Genomic DNA, 20978 nt, shown 5'->3' on the forward strand with positions numbered 1-20978 from the left:
GCACGTCAGATGTATTTCTAGGAAAATGAGCTTTAGTTCACGAGACGAAATTTAAAAAAGCCACCAAAACCCCCTCCTAAGTGATTTTATTGTGCTCACAAACACGATCTTCTTCTATTTGAGAAAAACTGAAATCATTTCCTAGAACACAGGTCTGCTCCAGGGAGATTTGGCAGGAAGCACTGTTACTATTTATTAAATGCAATGCCCAGAGCACGGCCAGTGAGCTGGGAACCCATGAGAATACCCTGGATGGGAGGGCAGGCTTGGTCTAGTTGGTCTACCTGGAGCTGAGAATCCGTGTTGATGAGGCTCTACATTGGATGTACTATGAACAGAACTGTACTGTAAGGTAGATGCTCTGTATTAAGTAAAAAATGCTCGGGCAGAAGTTCTATCACAAAGTATGTGTAAGCTACATACTGGCACATATTTAAGGGTGAATCAGATAAAAATTAGAGGAAGTCATTAAAGGGCCAATCCTTTGTAGATTTTTTATTTGATAAAATTTTGGTAGAACTAAGTGCTTAATTTTAAAAGACTTTTTTTTTCATGTTTATTTATTTTTGCGAGAAAGAGAGACAGAACAGTAGCAGGGGAGAGGCAGAGAGAGAGGCAGACACAGAATCAGAAGCAGGCTCCAGGCTCTGAACTGTCAGCACAGAGCCCGATGTGGGGTTCGAACTCATGAACCGTGAGATCATGACCTGAGCCACAGTCGGACGCTTAACCAACTGAGCCACCCAGGCGCCTGTCTCTCTCTCTCTCTTTTTAATGTTTATTTCTGAAAGAGAGAGAGAGCAGGGGAGGGGCAGAGAGAGAGGGGGACAGAGGATCTGAAGTGGGTTCTGTGCTATCAGCACAGAGCCCGACGCGGGGCTCAAATTCACGAACCGCGAGATCATGACCAGAGCCGAAGTCAGATGCTTAACTGACTGAGCCACTCAGGCACCCCTAAGCGTTTAATTTTAGAAAATACAACACGATTTGGACCCTTGAAATTTCTCCGTGCTCTTGCGTAATAAGATAAGTGCAAAGTGTTTCAGAGATGTTTTTAAGCTTCTCCTTCCTCGGGCAGTGAATTAACGACTGAGCACTACGGCCTGATTTATGCTCAAGATATTTGAGCCCAGATGCATAAGATGGAAGATCGCGGCCACTACTGTCTAGATTCTTCCACCCAACTCCAGTGAGACTGCTGCTCCAAGAAGATGTCCACCTCTGAGAGCCTGTCCTTGACCCTCCAGGCCGCGGGCAGCTCCCGCTGTTCCCGGCTCCCCTGTGGTCTTCTGACAGCCACTCCTAGAGCCCGTGTCCCAGTACAGTGTCCTCACTGTGTACACGTCTCCCTCCCTAAGCTCCTTGCAGGGCGATGGCTCCTGCATTCATCTCGGTGCACCCCGGAAAATGGGGATGACAAGGAACATTTATTCGCTACTTACCGTGTGCCAGGCCCTGGGCTAACATGCATGAAGTGGCTTTTCTCATTTCGTCCTCACCCTATGGAGTGACTATTTTATTATCCCTATTGAGGAGGGGACAGGAGAGTCCCCGTATGACTATTATTACTATTTGCAGATGCAAAAACCAACGCTTGGAGAGGTTACGAGGTTAGGTAACTTGTTTAAGGTTATCCAGCCAACTAGTGATGAAGTAAGGATCTGACCCCAAGCAGTCTGTACCAGAACCTACACTCTGAAGCATATGCTGCTTCAAGTTCAATGAGTCAATGAAGGAATAAACAGGTGCTTGCTTGACTGATTGCCCGCTTTACTGTTTCCCAGTGGATTACGTATTTATTGGGCTAAGAAGGTGTTAAGAGAACAGGTTCTGATTTCAGAAGCTACTTCTGTGGAAAGCAGCAGTACATTTAATATTAGTTATTTTAAGAAGAATGACATACTCGGGAACCTGGGTGGCTCAGTCGGTTGAGCGTCCAACTTTAGTTCAGGTCATAATCTCCCAGTTCGTGAGTTTGAGCCCCGCATTGGGCTGGCTGCTGTCAGCACAGCGTCTGCTTCAGATCCTCTATCCCCTCTCTGCCTTCCCTGCCCCTGCTCGTCCTCTCTCAAAAATAAATAAACATTGAAAAAGAAAAAGGAAGAAAAATGACATACTACAAACATCAGTGAACTAATCTTCAGTTGATGGGTCACCATAGATTTATCTTCTGATAACTTCTAAATTTGTGTCATCTAGGATTACTGGGAAATATTCACAGTAATCCTAACAAAGAGAAAAAGGTTTTCTACTCTTAAAAATTGTCATAAATCTATTTTTAAAAACTGATCAGAGTGTTTCACTAAAGCCAAGAAACAAGCCAAACAAAAAAGCAATGACAATGAAACAAGCGTGGGCCGGGTGTATCTACCCAGAAAAAACCAAATCACTATTTCCAACCAGGTCAGAAAGAACGGTGATGGCAAAAACTCCCCAGCCGCCTCGTCCGAGTGCCGGTAGACTACTCGGGTTGTGAGCATATGGAGAAAGAAGGGAATACTGGATTTAAATGTGAAATATGGTTCTGGGTTTGGGGTTCCCGCTTTTGCTTCCGTGTCACTGAGGCCTGGGTTTTATTTAATTTAATGTGCTAGTTTTAAATGGGTCAAACAATACTGCCCAAAGTGGAAATATTTCTGGCCACTCTCTTTTTTATACTCACTAGTTACCCATGGGTATTTGTTCATTCATATGTACACTTAAGTTTTATTTAACATTTATGTTTGTCCCTATAAGGTACTTACTAGGACTGCTGAAGTCTAAAAAAAGAACCAATATTTATTGAGGGTTTATGTGGACCAGGATCTATTCTAACTGCTTCACACAGATTACTTCAGTTAACTCCTCCAGCAGACCAGTTCTAGGAGGTTCTTTCTTTCTTATCATTATTCTCATTTTATGGAGAGAAAAACTGAGGTGAGGGGTTACACGGCTAAGCTTCTGGCTCAGGCAGCCTGACGTCAGAGTTTGCATTCTTCACCATTAACTTCTCCTCCAGAACCTTCCAAGTAAACAGAGTAAACTGCCATGCTCCAACCTTTCAGTTCTCCTCATACAGCCATCATCCCGTGACTGGTTCCTGAGTGTTGGTCACGTGCAGGAACTGAGCTAGAGCGGGCACCCGAGTCTGTCACGCGGTGGGTAAGGGCAACTACACGCGCGGGTGTGAGGACCAGCTCACCTTTCTGGCTGTGACCCTGAGCAGGCTATGCAAGCACTTTAGGCCACAGGGTCCTCGTCGACAGCACGAGGACAGTAACGCTGCCTCAGAGGCACATTATTTAGCACAGGGTGGCACAGAAATACTATTATCATATGGTCCCTGCCCTGGAGAGACCGGGGTAGATGGAGGGGGAATCACGTGAATAGTTACAAACTAGTTTAGAAGGTTCTATGAAAGAGAACTGCCCAAATTATGTTGGGGCCTGGGGGCTGTGGGAGGGGAAACGGGGGTTAAACTGAAGGGAGGCTTCTGACGAAAACGGAGTCCTAGGCCTTAAGTTCTGAAAGTTTATTGTGAATATTGTGCTCAATGCAAATGAAGACGTTTTGTCAGTGGCGGACTAGCTCTCGTGTATTGAGTCCCCGCTACGTGCCAGGCTCTGTGGGAGGGGTTTCTCGAGTGCCCTCCATTGTCTAGTGTGAACGCTTCGCAGGCGATGGTGCAGCTGGTTGTGATGGGAGCTCAGTGTTTTTCCACATCTGAGTAGGGGCGGCCATGATGGCTCGGGTGGCGGGTGGTCTGCCCGCAAGGCCCTGCACGGGCCCTCCGTGAATTTGTGTGGCAGCGACGCTAAAAGTCACGGTGCAAGGCAGATAACTTACTACACCGTGAATTAGAATTAATGTGAATGTTTACACGTTACAAAGCAACGGGAGCCTAGGTTTTACGTGTCCTTTTCTCGGTGCTTCTAGCTCTAATCTTTCTCCTGTGCTCCAAACATCTACTGACCGCTTTGCGGTAGCAAACTTGTACTTCCCATCCAGAACTGAAGGCTGCTTCTGCCCTTGCTCTCCCTGCCTCAGTTAAAGAAGCTGCCGCCACCCAGCAACGCACCTGGTTTTCCAAGAGAGAAATGTGGGGGGTGTCTTCTGAGCCACCACGTCCTCTGTGTGGGGACTTCCTAAGTGCCCCATTTCTCTTTCTTCAGGCTCACGGCTCATGTAGACCCTCCCATGCCTGACTGCTGGTACTTGTCTTCCTTCTGGTCTCTCTGTCTCTACTACCTTCTCTCCATCTATCTATCACCCACAAGGCAGTTCCCCTTTCCACTCTTTAAAGACACAAGTGTGATTAGTCCTCTCCCTGAAACTTGCTGTGGCTCCCTAGCACCCACAAGATGAAGGTAGGTCAAGGGCACTGGCATGGCATATTTAGGGCTTTCACTACCTGGCCCCATCCTACCTTTTTATCATCATCGTTGGCAACTGATGCTGGCCAGACAGCTGTTCTAGCAGCACTGGACCACTTGCCCAGTCCTACAGTTTTGGACCTAATCTTCCCACTCCCAATGCTGGGTATTTCCCAGGGCCCATCTTCAAATGCACAAATACAGAGTTTCCATCTGCTCATATATATCCTGTGGTAGTACATTTTCTCAAGTCCATTTTAGACAGTAATTCCTACAAGATTATTATATATTTTCTGTTTTCTCCTCTGGACTTCTGCCAAAATTTAAAAGGACCCTGGCTAAGAAATAATAAAACACTAGAAGGGCACCTAAATTTGGAGGCCTTTAAATCGATGGTTCCATCACCTGAGGGAGTCGATCCACTCACCCTTACCCCCCCACAACCCCCCTGGCCTGCCCTGCCCTGCCCAGGGACTTCAGAAGCTAGACTCACTAATGCTGGTGAACACAATCTGTGGACAAAACTTCCTTATCCAATGATGGGATTCACTGCACGGTCCTCTAGGTGTGGTTACACTTTCCGTTGAACAGATGAATCAAATGGCCTATCAGTTGGATAATGCAAAGATCATTATCTCTCTGTATTTTTTGCTTTTAGAAGCATGTTATTCTTCAGTCAAAGATAATCAGCACCTAACTGAGTTTTCAGGGACAATTCCAAATGTGCTTTGTTAAACTGAACAGCTCTTGTTAGCAAAAATAATCATGAATGAAAAGCGAATTATTTTTATTGGGCATGTAAACAAAATTATGCTGATATTGGTAAAGATAAGAACAATTCTATTCTACTTCATTAATGTACATAAGGCCTTAATCAGATCTTCTTAAACTTATCTCTGAAGTGTATTTGGAGCTTAAAAATAAAGGAGAAAGTTTAGTTATTAGCATTAAATTGGTCCATTTAGGAGATGATTTATACAACCCAAATGATTGCTCCTGATATATTAATTTCTATCTGAAAAGAATGCTTACAAAATACAAAAAAAAATAAATAAATAAGTATTATGAACACTGCTTAAGGTTCAATGTACTTTGTGTTTTAGAATAATTTACCTGTTTCCAAATATATGATTTACCTGGGTTCTGACACCAGGGCCTTCGTGGCAATAATCATTTGATATAAACAAATCAGCTGACTCGCCTGGGGTAGAACGTTATCATCATTAATGACTTTTTTAAAGCTAAGTTTCGAGTCTAGAAGAACATTTCAACATGTGTTCAAAGATAAAAAGTGAAAACCCCTTTAACACCAAGGATTGGATAAGTTCAAATGGTTTTCTAGTCTAAAAAAGTCTCCTCCATTTATTAAAGACCCAGTGTGGAAACGTGCTAGCAAACTTTCTGCGATTTGAAAGGGAGGGCTTTTTAAAAAAGAAAATAGCAGTTATTTTTTATTTAAAGTTTAAAAGGTAGGGCCAAACTCCAATCCCATATAGGCCTGTGGGTGTTCTCGGCAGGATTCTCATCCTATGCAATCTGATAATAATAGATCACTCCCTCTTGTTTATTTTAAGAACTCCCCCAACGAGATGGGGTTCGCATCAACGTACGTAGATAAAGATACTGTGAGAAGAGTTTGCGGTTGCAAAGACGGCACGTTCTTAAAGAAATTCGTTTATGGTCACGTGGATACGAAATGGCAAGCCACAGCAAGATGGGTATCTTAGATGTCATCCAACATCTGGGACCACAACAACTTTCTGGCTAGGGTATTAAAATAGAAAAACCTTTGCAGAGCATTAACCTATCATTACACGGAGTAAATGGCATGGCGGTTACCACCTAATTAGCAGTGTGGTTTGCCTCTATAAAATAGAATTAGCACTCCTGCTCTTTTTTTATTATTAGTTTGTGTTTCTAGAAAGGTGTGACCTTATCTGTAAGGTTCTGTTCACGTATGCCCATTTACAAAGGATTTAATTATGTTCTTGTAGCTCTCTGCACTGAGGAAATTGAAAACGGCCACTTCAGAATTAAAACTGGTAAAGAAATTAGTGAGCAGGTTATTTACTCCATCACCCTCCTTCTCTCAGCGACAAAGAACGGAAACCCGTTCAAATAAATAAGGTAGAAGATTTTCGGGAGAGGAAATTCTAGGCGAGGAAATGATTAACAGTCGTCCTTTCCTCTTTCCCACGCGTCTTTTTGCAAGTTTCTCTAGTTTTCTGGGCCCAGATGAGTTGAGGGGAAAGTGTATTCATACGGCAAAATCCTGAAAGTTATGTCACATTCGTGTCAGCAGCCAGAAAACATCGACTTACATCTGAGGCCGGCGATTCCAGGACAATGCCGAATCCGAGGACGCGGCTGTCCCCGGGGGACGGGTGCTCGGCCGCCGGGGGACCAGACTGCTCAGAGGCCACGGCTGGCTTCTCGGTTCCCAACACGCCGGCCTTCTGTTTCACGGGCAGAGGCTCGACAGTCTTCGGGGGCACTTTTTTCTTTTTATTTCTCTTGCGCGAGGCAGCGGTTCGCTGGGAGCACATGAGGGAAATGGGGGGTTGTTGTCTGTTTTGGGCTCCAGCTGTGAAGAACAAACAAGAAATGGGCTTCAGACACCTGAGTCTCACTGAGGAAAAGTGATCACCCCTCTGTCTACACGGCCCAGAACACTGAGACCGAAATGGAGTTCAGTCCAGAAGGCAGACCAAAGTCCATCCCCCGTGGGGCCTGTAGGTCACCAAATGATGTCTCTGGAGCACTTTAAAGTTCGACACGCGGAAAAGCAGCTCAGATAAAACTGTGTCCCTGCCGCTGGTGGGCCACAGTGACTGCTGCCCCTGTTTCCGTGGAAGAAAGGGCATTCTGAGCTGTAGCAAAACACCTGAGCGTGATTTGACCGGTCGCAGGACATTTTTATATAAGCGGGAATTCAGAACTTGAGGTAAGCCCAACTCAGGAATATTCCGATCGTCCTCCGAGGGAAAGCTCCTCAGCTGTGAGCAGTCTACAGGCACCGCAACTGACCAGGGCTGAGCGATGATGATCATTTATCAAAGAATCAGTCTGGGATGACCAGGAAGCACGCGGGCAAAAGCCCGCTGGTCATTTATCGGGGCCAGTTGCCCCTTCCTCACGAACCAGTGCCGTCCGCACGCAGCTACCTCCACGGCACCACACCACTGGCTTCTGACCGGGCTCCACGCCATACCTGGGTTTCAGGTAGCTACAAAATAGGAATGATACAATCCTGCGCAAGTCAAGAAGACTAGTAAAATCCAGAAAATCCAGGTGGAGTTCTGGAGACGAAGAGCACTGAGCAAGGACCAAGTACTAGTACTGAACATACACTTAAGGAAACCAAGGATGATAATTCCAGTTTTCACAGATGTACTTTGGCAAGTGGTGTTCGTGAACCACTTAAGAATATTCGGATGGGAAGTGTAATAGAAAAATACGGCATCATTATTTAAATCTTCATGTATCAATATGGCTTACTAAATACGATCATAGGATATGCCTGCCTTTTTACAGAAATAAGCTGAATGAAAACTAAAGATCTTTAAATGCGCATAAATATGGATCATCTCCTATCAGTTTGCAAATAAAGGATATTTATACTTTGAACTTGGTATTTGCATTTCCCAGACTGGCAAGAAATTTATTAGCATCAGAAACTAACTACTTGGGGTGCCTGGCTGGCTGAGTCGGTGGAGGGTGCCACTTGTAAACCCGGGGTTGTAAATTCAAGCCCCACGTTGGGTGTAGAGATTACTTAAAAAAATAAAATAACAAGAAACAAAATACTTGCCTTGTATAGGAGCACTGAAAAGGCTTTTAACCACCTGTATAGTAATTAGTCTAATTCATTGGCACTTGACCTTGGCTGCATGTTAGAGTTAGCCGGGAGCTTTTAAAAAAAGTCAGTGCCTCGCAGCCTCATCCCAGACTAAGTGAATTGGAATTTGCAGGGGTGGTTCCCCGGCACTGAGTTGTTGTTGTTTTTTTTTTTTTTTTTTTTTTTTTTTTTTTGAGCTTCTCAAGTGATCCACTGTGCAAGCCTGAGTAGAGAACTTTTCTCTGTTCTCCAGATTTTCACCCAAGGCTAGGCCTCCATGCCCAAGGTTAAATGGACAATGGAAGCAAAATAATAATAATAGTAAGAAGAAGACTCACTATTCTACATTAAAAGTGAAAGTGCTTTTGGTTTAACACAGGCACTATCTGAGTTTTTCTTCTCCGTTTGCAAGTCTAGACACAGTCTCTTGTATCCAGATCGTATCGCTTCATCTTATTCCTTGCCCTTTCTCCCTAAAGTAAAGGCAAAACTTTCTAAATATAATTTAAGTCTAAGTTTTATAGGCAATAAATCTTAAGTAGATCTACCCACACTACACAAATTCTTAAGTTTACGGAAATTAAAGAGTAATAGTTTATCCTTTCTGCTATCCTACAGCTCTGGCATTGCTTACCTCCCTCACCTACAGACGTTCAGAAAGGGAAACACAGTGACAAAGTGGCATTTACCTAATAGATTCCAAAAGGGCTTCCGTCGAGGATTTAGATGGTTGCAATTTGCAGTTTGCCATCTCAGTAGTAAGGAGCTTAAGTAACAAAATAAATCATTATGGTTTCATATGCATATTTTCGTAAGTGCTAATACACTCTTCCTCTGAGAAAAGAACCTGTCCATCATGAAGGAACCTTTCTTTCTGAGCTCCTTACTTGGGAGATGGTACCTTCTGCCGGGTCAAGGAGAAGATGGGTTACCGTGGAAGAACAGGGGGAGTTGCATGCTCACTGGCCTGACCAAAATGCTTATTCTTTCCTTGGGCTAAAACCAAATTCAGCACATGAAATTAGATGTTGCTTTTCAGACGGCCTTTTGCAAACCTTACTTTCATGTGCTCTTGGGTGATGGGTGTGTTTAAGTATTAAGCTTTTTATATCAAAACCACATCATTGAATATTCAAATTTTACTAGAATTCACTAAATGGCACCAGGTACGATTTCTGAGCCATGACGTTCCCGAATCTCTTTACAGGGGAGGGGTGGGGATGCTGGTCACATACGACTGTGCTATTACCTGCTCAAGGAGTTTTCCCTCACCAGAGGAGGCCTTCGTGAAATGATTTATTATTTTCTGTACCTGTGACAAAAAAGTTCCGCGCCCCCCGCCCCCATGTGTGGAGATTAGAAACGGCAGCTGCTGTCATGATGCCCCAGCCTTCGAGATGAACGGCTCCTGGTCTCTAGAACAACACCAGAGCCTGGATGGTCCCTTACAGAGCTCATTGCATTTACCAACCCCTTCTATTTGGAAAACAATCCTGTGAGTTAGGTATTAATGCTCCAGCTACACATGAGAAATCGGAGCGCAGAGAGGTTACACAGCTTCCCGAGGAGAGCTGGGACTCGGACCCCACCCTGCGGACTCACTGTGACAACAAGAGAGGCGTCACGTAAATAAAGAAGACGAGACGTGAGGGGTCCCTGAGCTTCCACATCCTGAATATTTATCCAGGAGACAAGCCACAGGCGGGAGCTCAGAGGGCTCATGCTCCTAAATGTCTCGGCCAGGAGAGCCCACGCTCCCGAGAGGGCCCCCACCCCCGCCCCCGGCCCTTAGACAACAGTGCGTGGCTTCCCTACTGTCACACAGCGGCCCCAGATGGGGCGGGACGGGCGTGGGGGTTGCCGACCAGCACACAGCCCCCACCCACACAGAGCACTTCAGGAGGTGAAGGTGAGTCAGCCTCACTTTCTTTCCTGATGTGAACATCCTTGTCGACTCACAGTAGGGAAGGGAGCTGGAGAATGATGCCCCTCTTCAAGTACGACTGTTTGAAAATTCAAATAACTGACACTTGTGGAGTCCTAGGAGACGAGGGCATGAACGATGTGGAGCACACGTCCATCGGCACGTGAGTAGCACGGTCAGCAGTAACAAATCTGCTAGATTTGCTAAAGGAAAAATGCGTTGTAGAAAAAGCCGAGAAGACGGACACTTGGAAAATCATGGCGAGACAGCGAGGCGGGAAGCGCTGACCGCCAAAAACAAAACAAACATCCTGACGGAAGATGTCAGATACGCACGACAAATCCGGGGGTTCCACCCGAGGCCCGGTCTCCGTACCTGCTTGGATTTGCATTAATTTCCGCATGGTCCTGAGTTCTTGGAGGATGGCCTGCAACGTTGACTGGCAGTTACAAGTACAGCAGTTTGATCCACCTGACGAATTCACTGCTGGAAGTTCTCCTGAGCATCAAAGAAAAGAAGGGCATACTCCGAATGTCAACACCAAAATTATAAAGAGGAAAAAATACTGAGAACATACTGAGGGTTGATGGGGGGGGGTGGGAGGGAGGGGAAAGGGGGTGATGGGCATGGAGGAGGGCACCTGCTGGGATGAGCGCTGGGTGTGGTATGGAAACCAATTTGAAAATAAATTATTAAAAAAAAAAAGAAAGAAGAAAAAAAGAAGGCATATTGACAGCATTTTGAAGCATGTAAGGAAAACGTATCCAATAACTGTTACCACCTAAATGCTGGGGTCTGACTTTACCTAAATTATCCAGGCTTCTGCACTGTAAGGTGCCTGGCGGCTCATGGGGCGGGAGGTGGAGTCTGCCTGACTGTGCGCCCACGATGCGCTGTGGGCAGGCCTCCCTAGTGCCAAACCAGTGCATCTCAGGTCACACCCCCATAAAAATTCACTAGAAACACACACTATGTTGCACAGAAACACCAGCTCTGAGAACAAGCCTTCCAAAAAAAACCCTGGTCGCTGCATGTTATAAACGTTCACCTTAAAAATTAAATGTGTCTATGGGGTGCCTGGGGTTGAGCGGCCAACTTTAGCTCATTTCATGATCTCACGGTTCACGGGTTTGAGCCCCGCGTCAGGCTCTGTGCTGACAGCTGGGAGCCTGGAGGCTGCTTCTGATTCTGTGTCTCCCCCTCTCTCTGCCCCTCCCCGCTCGTGCTCTCTCTCTCTCTCTCAAAAATGAATAAACATTAAAAAAAAATTAAATGTGTCAAACTATTAAAAATAGTTTTGTAGTATTAAGCACGTTTTCCCAAGTTAGGAACTGTCACCACATTAAAACTGTGAGAGTACTCTCTGGGGGTGGTATGCGTGGGGCGGGGAAAAGCCAGGGGAGCAGGGTGTCTATGGGAGGACGTATTTGAACTTGGTGGGTTATAGGGTGTTGGGCTGCTGGCTGTTCTCCAGCTCAATCTTCATGCACCTTTTTTTCCATTCCCCTATCCTACATTTCCTTCACTTTACTCTCTTTATCTCTGTTTAAATTTAGTTATCTTTTCCTTAATAAAACGATCCTATTTAGGTAAACACAGGTTGTCCCATTGTCCTTGGAACACGATGGAACATTTGGAAAGTTGCTCTTTCCGCAGCGTGCCCTCCAGCATCTGTGTCCAATCCGACCACTGTGACTGCTGTCGGAGGTGCAGGGGGAAAGTTCTAAGGCACTGATCCAATTATACCTGTTATCATACACTACAGGTAATTTTAGTCCCACTGTATGCATTATTTGTGGACGCTGTAAAAAAAATTTCACGGCAAAACCATGACATACATACGGATAACTTAATGCCTGGAGGAATGCAATTATTTACATCCAAAGTTGTAGCAAACTGAGACGTTACAGCTTTAAAACTGCAAATAATTTCAATGGAATTCTAAGTAGTCACAGTTCTATGTGATGGGTTTCTACTGGAAATAATGCCAACGACAAACGCAAAAATCTATTTTCAAACCAACCTGGGGGAACTTAGGTTTGTAACTTTTAACGTTAATAACATTTTCCAGAGTGAATCCACCATGCCTGCTGTGGACTGGAAAACAGAACGCCGTTCACCCACAACTTACTGATGTGGCGTTTATTTAGCCTCATACACACCTAAGGGTGTTCTGTTTCTCTTACTGTTTCTTCCACGGCAGTCAAATTAGGAGGGCCTTAGAGAATATTCCTAGTCACTATTCTCAGCGCTGTCTTTATCATTTTTAGAGGACAAAACCAACCGTTTCCAGCTTGTTATAAATCATTTTCTAATTTTAAGGAGAACTGACTTTTCATTTTCATGGAGGAGTCTTTCAAGAGCCATGTCCCCTAACCTGGAAGCGTGCCAGCAGGTGAACCTGATCCTGGCTTATGCAATATTGAGAGAAAGAGAAGATGCCATACATCTCTTGGGGTCCCTCATCGGCAGTGTCTCGGGATGGCTTTTTATGCCTGAACTGGTTACTGCAAATTGTGTTAAAAAAAATCAAAACAATTCTCTTCTTCTTGAAGGAATAGTGAACGTGGGAGAAAAATCCTTAACTTTTCAAGGAAACTGAAAATGCAGTCTTGCTTTTTCCTTGTTCTCTTTGCGAAGACTACAGATCTGCGCATCCGTACGTAATTTATGGGGCAAGTAACCGGATGGAAAGTTAACACGTCCAGAAAAATATCAATTCTTTTCCCTTAAGGGAAAAATTGCCATTTTTTTCCCCTGAACAATTAGGAACTTAAATTAAGGAAATGCAACTCTAAAAGGGTAATTTTCAGCCCTAATTGAAGCAAGTCTTACGACATGGATCATCCGGTTCAGTTACTGGGATGTGAGGTTAAAGCAAAGGTATCACTAGTCACTAGGATGCTGGGACAGGTGTCTCCCACCCCCTTCTTCTGACAATGCAGAAAAGCGAATAAAGCAAGAGGATGTATTAATGACATACCATACGAACAGAAGCTTCTTTTGATGACAAAGTGAGCGCCTTCTGCCCTAATGTTTGTCTTTCATGGCAATAATATCTGTATGTTGGCAAATGATAGCTTTCACCTCTCGAGGAGCTAAAATCTCTACGAAGAAACCGTCACTTCTAATATAAAGCCTCAGTCTCTCTTATTTCTCAATTCCAGTTTTTACTCTCTTAGTGTAACTCAGCTAAGGCAGGTGACTAGGGGAGGCTTTAATGTACTGAACTCAAAAACCATGCTGAATATGTTGGGGCACCTGGGTGGCTCAGTTGGTTAAGCATCTTACTCTTGATTTTGGCTCAGGTCAAGATCCCACGGTTCATGAGATCAAGCCCTGTGTCCAGCTAGCTCTGTGCTGACAGCATGGAGCCTGCTTGGGATTCTCTCTATTCCTCTTCTGCTTCTGCACGCATGCGCACACGCTCTCTCTCAAAATAAATACACTTAAAAAAAAAAAAAAACCCACGATGAATATTTAGAAATATAAAACATTTGGACAGCCCTCTCCCCGCCCCTGGCCCCGAGCATTCTCAATGTCTGATAAACCATACCGTTGGAGCTCCCAGTGGTGTGGGGCTGACTCTGGAAGGTTCTAGAGCGGGTGCCATACTGCCCTGAGAACTGCCCGCTGGAGGGTGGTAACTCATTCCACGCACCACGTGAAGAAGGGTGGAGGCTCTGGGGGGCCTCAGCAGTGGAGTTCAAACGCGGAGGCCAGACTGAATCCAAATCCTGGGGTTCTTCTTTTAATTTTTCTCCTTCCTTGCCGACACGCTGATAGATCCTCCCAGTGCTGTCATTCAGTAATCTTCTCATTCCTGTAATTTGTTTTTTAATTTCCATGCTTTCGTTTCCTAATGGAAACAGGGCCAAAGAGATCACTGTGCATGAGCAGAAAAAATAATCCACTACTAAAAAAAACCACGCCCCTTCTTTGGAAATGGGAATGATTACTGAGTCCAGATGCAAGCTTCTAGAAACTTAATCTATAAAAATTAAAGGCAAGAAAATGGCTAGCACCATTGGCAGGGTCACACTCCAGTAAGACACTGTCAGTGGGGGCATCACCTTCAGACATGACAATGCAGGAGCACAGACACATCCAAAACATGGGAGGAGGGCTTTGTCTTTCTCTGGCTCCGACTCACGGTGGGGAGACGCCCCTGGAACTATGTCTCCCTGGACGGACCTGCCCAGACCACTGCCACCTCCACTTTGTAACTACGTGCACAAGAGAACCCCACCTCACCTTTGTTGTTGTTTTTTTCACTGTGGTTAAAAAACACGTAACATAAAATTTACCATCTTAACTGTTTTTAAGGGCACCATTCAGTTAACGCTATTTGCACTGTTGTGCAACAGACCTCCAGAACCTTTACATTAAGTAAGATTCCTTTTCCATAAGGGGATTTTTTTTTTTTGAACTAAGGTATCTCTGTACTGCACTAGGGGTACTTAATAAATATTATTTAAAGATAACTCTCAAATTATACAGACGTAAAATATTTTCTGTAAATAATGACATTACGGGATGTTATTAGGAGCTTTTTTGAACATCTTATCTTACTAAACTGTGCATCAGCTGGTATCTTCACAAAGACTGAGAAAAGGGGATTTTTTTTTTACCTCTAATCTGGGTGTTAAAATAAAAGTCTTATACCAGGATTTTTTTCCCCCTCTAATCTGGGTGTTAAAAGCCTCTCACAGTCACTCTATTAAATGCTTGAAATTTAAACTATGATAAAAAGAAAAGGCTTTTTCTACATAGCTCCTGCAAATAAATACAGCACATTTAATATAAATGATGTTTTAATGCACTTAGCATCATATAAGCCAGGTTTCTCTGTAGAATTAGTAACTACACAATGAATCTAGGTATTTTTGTGTTGCCCGGTTAGGTATTTAGCTAATTAATGTATGGATACATTACTGACTATAAAGAAACTTTTACATACTGTTTTGAAATAATCCCCAATTTTCAAAAAGGTAATAAAAATATTAATTCTGCCTTTGATATCCAACATGGGTGAACACAGAAATGACACAGATTTCCAAATTTACAGTATTGTTATGTGTTGGTATATGCTTGAGGAGAGGAGAGGAGAAATATTTTCATTTGTAATAAGACTCTTTTCACATCAAACACCTGTGAAAATTACAATACCGAAACACTAAGTGATACTCCAGATTTTATGGGAATGGATGACTAAGCACAATTTAAATAATGCAGAGCCAGCAAAACTTGTGACCTCCTCAGGATGTGCAGGGAGCAGGGTGTGTCTGAAGGGCTCCCGGAGGAATTCGGAAGGAAACGTACAGGCAAACTGGTGTCAGTGTCAGCACCCAAACACGTAACTTTCCTGGCCAGTGAACAGCACCATCTGGGCAAGAAGCTTCTTTCCTGTGGGGTTTTTATCCTCCATTTTCTAGAGCAGGGAAGTCGTGCACGCATCACAGGCTGCAGCACACTGATCGTAGCTGGCAATGCTGGTGGCTGCCACTCCCCTCCCTCCTGGCGCCCGGGCGAGAGCCGCGCCGACTCGGCCGCGTTCTGCCTGGGTCTTGAGTCGGTGCCAGCTTACTTCTCCACACAGACCCTGACACTTGAAGCAAAAGGGATGCTGTCTTTTCAAAGCTTCCACCTCTGCTCTGGAGACGGAGCTCTATGACGATCAAGTGCTGTCTTTAGGGGGAGAAAGAAAGTCACAGGATTCTGGAAGTTTCTAAAAGCAAATCTGCTTTGTTGCAACCTTAGTTTCTCGGTTCTGAAAATTACCAGAATGAACATTCGATTTTGAGTTTCACATACGTTCTATGTTTGTGTGGAGGACCAGAAGCTTATGCCGCAGGGTGAGTCCGGGGGAAGAGGTGAGACTTTAAAGGGTGCCTCTGGGTGTGGGCTGTCCCAGCAAACGTTTAGAAACATGTCTTCCAAAGTCAAAACAAAACCCGACCAAATGACAAATCAGGAGCTGGCAGGGCCCAAGGAGGAAATCACGGTGCTGCGAAGGAGGCCAAGGCAGACCCGACTGACCTCACTCAGGACACGGTGCACGGTGTCCTTCTAAAGCACAGAAGACAGTCAGGTGCAGAAGTCAGAGCTGTAAAAGTCAACGAGAGGACAGTGGAGAGACTGGGGAAGGTGGAGGAAGGGGTGACCTAAGAGGCTTTCAGAGGAGACGGGCTGGGCATCCCTAGAGGACAACCTGACGTGTGCAAACGGTCTCAGGGTAACCACTGGGAACTGTCCCTCCTTTGGCCAATGAAGCAGGGAGCAGCCCTGACCATCCCCCCTGGGGAAGAGTCCTGAAGCCTCATTGCACCTGCAGGCGACGATGGGCTTCGGCAGAGAGAGGGGAAACGCTGCCTTGCACGTTGGGGGCGGATGGAGCAGAGGGTCAGAAATGAGACCTGAAGGCCAAACGCAGGGATGGCATAAGAAGCTGGGTGAGCGCGCCTACACTGGGATGGAGCGGGTGCCCAACACGGGCAAGCGGGACGAGCCGGTGGAGGCTCAAGCAGCGGATGCTGGTGTGGTCCAGCGGACAGGCCCGGGCTGGACTCCCCTCAGCTGGACTGACCTGCTGCTTAACAGGAGACAAGTCACCCACGGGCCCCCCGACTTTGGCCTCCTGAACCACAAAAGGAAGGTCTGAAGGGGGACGCACAGCAGCGCCGAGGGGCGATGTGGGATGTTCACAGAGTATCTGATGCCTCTGAGGTCACAAATACCCTTCTCAGAACCGGCGGGCTTCTTCTGTCCTCACATGGGGCCCACTGTTTTTTGTTCTTTTTTTTTAATTGAGGGGGTGCATGCAGTTCTTTGACTTGAAATGGTGGGAAGTGTATAAGATTGAGATTGGAAGTGTTAGTTGACGTCTACTTGTCCTTCCAGTTGGAATCAGTCAGCGTCTTTTCCATGTATAATGCCGGGGAAAGGAAGCTCCCAGGAGCCACAGGCTAGTTCCAGAGCACGATTCTATAAGGAACTGTGTGCCATTTCCTGATTTCTTTCCAAATCTATGTCTTTACTTACACTCAACTCCAAGAGGCTGAACGTTTTTAGGAAAGACAAACAAAAAGAAATCTTACTAAAAGGTAAAACAGCCTTAACTGAAATTCTTTTGAGTCTGGACAGGTCTACAACTGCAGGCTGAATTCTATCTTTGGCTAAATTTCAAGACTCTACCAGATCATGTGTCTTTACATAACACATACAGATACATGCACAATATGCACAATAATACATACAGAGTAAGTCCTCATACATGAACTCTCTTAACTTGGCCAGAACTCTCTTAACTTGTATATCCTCTTAACTAAGGATATACAACACAGACCATCACGGTCTGGGATGATAAAAGAAAAAGATGGTAATATATAAACATATAGCGAGAGACTGTACGTGAACATGTCAGGTCTATCTAGAAATGTCTTACTACGAAGATTCATGAAACAATCGTATCTTTGCCCTACAAATGTACTGGTGTCGATGTAGAATAGGTATTCCATAAAACTGTTTTTTTAAGTTTATTTATTTTGAAAGAGTAAGTGCACTGCAGAGGGGCAGAGAGGGAGAGAGAGAGCAGGAGAGAGAGAATCCCAAGCAAGCTCCATGCTGTCAGTGCAGAACCTGGTGTGGGGCTTGATCTCACAAACCATGAGATCATGACCTGAGCCAAGATCAAGAGTAGGACACTCAACTGACTGAGCCACCCCGGCCGGCGCCCCTCCACAAAACTTTCTTAAGTGAATGCAAGAAATGGCTTATCCAAACCAGAATGAATCCGGTAGAATTAAATGTAATATTAAGGTTATAAGCAAACAGCGTGTTAATAGAGTGGAGTGAAAAAGTAGAATAAAATTGCTCAACAAGCATTTAGCAAACACCTTATGGGCTCAAGAGGTATAAAGATCATCCGGTACAAATTCAAAGGTAAAGGTAGCCCCTGTCCAAATGTGTCAACATTTTTTACCCAAATCCCTTTGGATCGATTGGCTGTACTGAAAAATGATCCTTGTTTTTCTTGGACTGTTGGCTGACTCCAAACTGTTAACTGTGCACCCCGGGATGCCAGGGCGCAAAGTGCCCTACTGTTCGATGACCCTGCTTCCTCCTATAGCTAAAGACCTTCCCTGAGGGTCCTGCTTTCCCTGTAGCCCCCGGGTGAAAGCTGGTCCTTCCCCATTCCCTTGGGGCTGGGGATGGTGGCTCCCCAAAATGTCACGCTTCCGGCCCCAGGAGAAAGCTCACTGTTGTTTGGGTTGATGTCACAGAGCTCTGGCATCTTCCCCCTTCTTCCTGAACAGCAGTTCTGTGTGCCAGGAGTTCAAGTTCTCTGTGGGGAAGGACAGGTGATGGAGCTGAAATGGACACTGAGGTCATCCCATTATGGGCCACACATGCCAGGCGAAGGAAGAATAATTTTACACTGGAGATACTGGGCTATTACTCTGGGCAATTTTAGATTCATTATCTCTTTCAACACAGAGCTATCTATTAGAAAAACAATTCTGGCAAAACTGTGGTGAGCTGTGGTGTGGGGAGAGAAAACCAGTAACAGTGTCGTTGCTAAAGGCTGGGGGAAGGACTGAGGGGGTGCGGCTGGAGAGAGACACTTACGGAACTTCACCAGACAGACCTGGTGAGGGACTGGATGTGGGGCCAGGGGCGAGGGTGGTGAACAAGAAGGGTGCGTGAAAGATAAAGCCACGGTTTCTGGCTTGGGTGACTGATGGATACTAACGCCGGGCAGAGTTAGAGAAAAAGGTTGCTGCGGAGTCAGGTTATAATGAGCCTAGTTCTGACAAAGAAGATCCAGATAATAAGCAGGCAAGCGGGGCTGCAGCCCCGTGGTACATGAAGCTGACCCCAGAACCGTTCTACTACTGGCAGTAGTTGGCCCTCTGGACTGGGTAAGCCCCTGGGGATCACTAACAAGTCAGGGGCTAGAAGGACACCCTACACACAGATGCCAGATTTCCTATCAACCTAGTGTGCGAAGGGTGCAACCCCCCCTCCCCCCCGTCCCCTTTCAACATTAAAAGAACCCTGAGCTCATTTGTTTCTGAGCCAGCAAAGTGGGTCACCCCATCCTTCCTGGGCTCCCTACCACGGGGCAAGTGGCAGTCGCCTTGGTCAGAACTGAGTCACCTCCAACCCACCCCGCCACCCCCCCCAACATCCAGTCCACCGCCAAGGTGCCACACCCGGTCACGTGCCGCAACAGGACAGAATCTTCACGAACCGAACCGAGGGGCACTTTTCCCACCGTATTCAGTACCGGTCAACTTTCATTACAGTATCGTGTCCAGTTCTGTACTGTTTTAAAGAGGCCGTCGAGAATCTTTAGGAAATCGTGAAAAGTCAACAGGAAAGATTCAAGGGACGAGGACAGGCTACACAAGTTGGGTGTTTCACCGAGAAATAAGGTTATGGTTACTGGGTGACTGGTCTTCACCTCTACTATGGGTCGGTGTGGGGGAGGGACACAGTTCTTCATCCCAGGAGACTGGGCAACACATGGTCTTAAAGGACCCCCGCAGTCAGTCCGTAAACACCAACAACACAGCAGAGCAGCGTCCGAGAACACGTGCCCCGGCAGTGACAAGAATACTTTTCTCTCTGGGATGACGAAAAAGTTCTGGAAACAGTGGTGGTGGTTGCACGGCGTTGAATATACTTACAAAGAAGAATGCTTTCAAACAATGCTTTGCGTTTTTCAGGTAACGACATGTTAAAGTAGGAAAAAGTTGAGGGCATCGGTTGAGAAATACTAAGGGGGTCAGGCTTTGTACTAGACAGTCTAAACATCTCCTCTCAAATCCTAGTAGAAGCAGCACGCAGCCATGTGGTAGAAAAGACGCGCCCACCGCCGGCAAGATGACGGCGGTGACAGAAAGAAAAGAGCAGGAAGTGGGGACAGGGTCCTTCCCGCCAGCACTACAGCTCTCGACGAACGGGGCTCAGAGTGAAGGAATGTGAAGCAGACTCTGTGCTCTGAGGCCTGAGGTTGGCACCCTCCTCCCAAGGCCATACTGACGTGCAGATGCTATCAAGGTCCCACCTGGCCACCCTCAGGGACAAGAGCCATGTTTACAAGGGACACGCAAGGCTGAGATTCTAACTCAGCAAAAATGGTCTGAAAATGCATTAGTTTATAGAACAGGGAACTGGTTTCCAAGGGCGTCCTTTTCTCTAATGCAACCTTCAGCGAAACCCCAATAAATAAAGCAGGGCAAAGCGTGTGGAGGAGAGTGTGCCAGAACCCACATTCCTGAGCCAGTCCCTGGAGTGCATTCAGGAACTCCAAGGGCAGCACACAACATATTCTAAATGCCACCAAGATGGAAAGAGGCAAAGAGTGGCTACAGAATCATGTAACTGGTTGAATCAAATACTATGATAAGAAGTATCTCAACTGTGCACATGTTGGCACAGGTTCGAGGACCCTGTTAAACTGGAAGTTACAGGTGGAAAATAATTTAGCAGCTCAGTGTATACAGAGCATTCTCATTTAAAGGGCAACTGAGTTCCTTTCAAGTCTGTTTAGATAACATCAGGTTCATTCATCCATTCAATAAATATTTATTGTACTACTGAATATGAGACACTGTGTGCGTAAAAAGAGGAAGAGAAGTATAAGCTACAGTCTCTCCCCTTGAGGAGTGCACAGTCCAGCAGTGGAGACATAGGACTGTACGGGCAGTTCTAAGGGTATGATGTCCCTCTGCTGATGAATGGCAGGCTTACCCAGTGCAAACACCTGCTGCCAGGGTGGGAGGCTGGAGCTCTTTCTGTCCAAGGCTGAGCATGTGAGGCCAGGACAAGCACCAAGAGAGAATGCCATGGATCTGAG

General features: G+C 45.7%; 1 protein-coding gene across 9 annotated transcripts in view; it reads right to left on the minus strand.

The window, feature by feature from the left end:
- The window catches only part of BEND7 (BEN domain containing 7), a 77295-nt gene that overhangs the window by 37035 nt on the left and 19282 nt on the right, over nt 1-20978 (minus strand). For 8 of the 9 annotated variants that reach the window (XM_042991077.1, XM_042991081.1, XM_042991078.1 and 5 more), the window contains 3 exons: nt 13671-13973; nt 10490-10612; nt 6674-6936 (listed from right to left, as the gene is read on the minus strand). In XM_042991077.1, the coding sequence (XP_042847011.1) occupies nt 6674-6936; nt 10490-10612; nt 13671-13973 (689 nt within the window). The remainder of the gene's footprint in view (nt 1-6673; nt 6937-10489; nt 10613-13670; nt 13974-20978) is intronic. The other variant, XM_042991084.1, reaches the window with a different exon arrangement.

Source organism: Panthera tigris, chromosome B4 (genome assembly GCF_018350195.1).
Source record: "Panthera tigris isolate Pti1 chromosome B4, P.tigris_Pti1_mat1.1, whole genome shotgun sequence".
Lineage (NCBI taxonomy): Eukaryota > Metazoa > Chordata > Mammalia > Carnivora > Felidae > Panthera > Panthera tigris.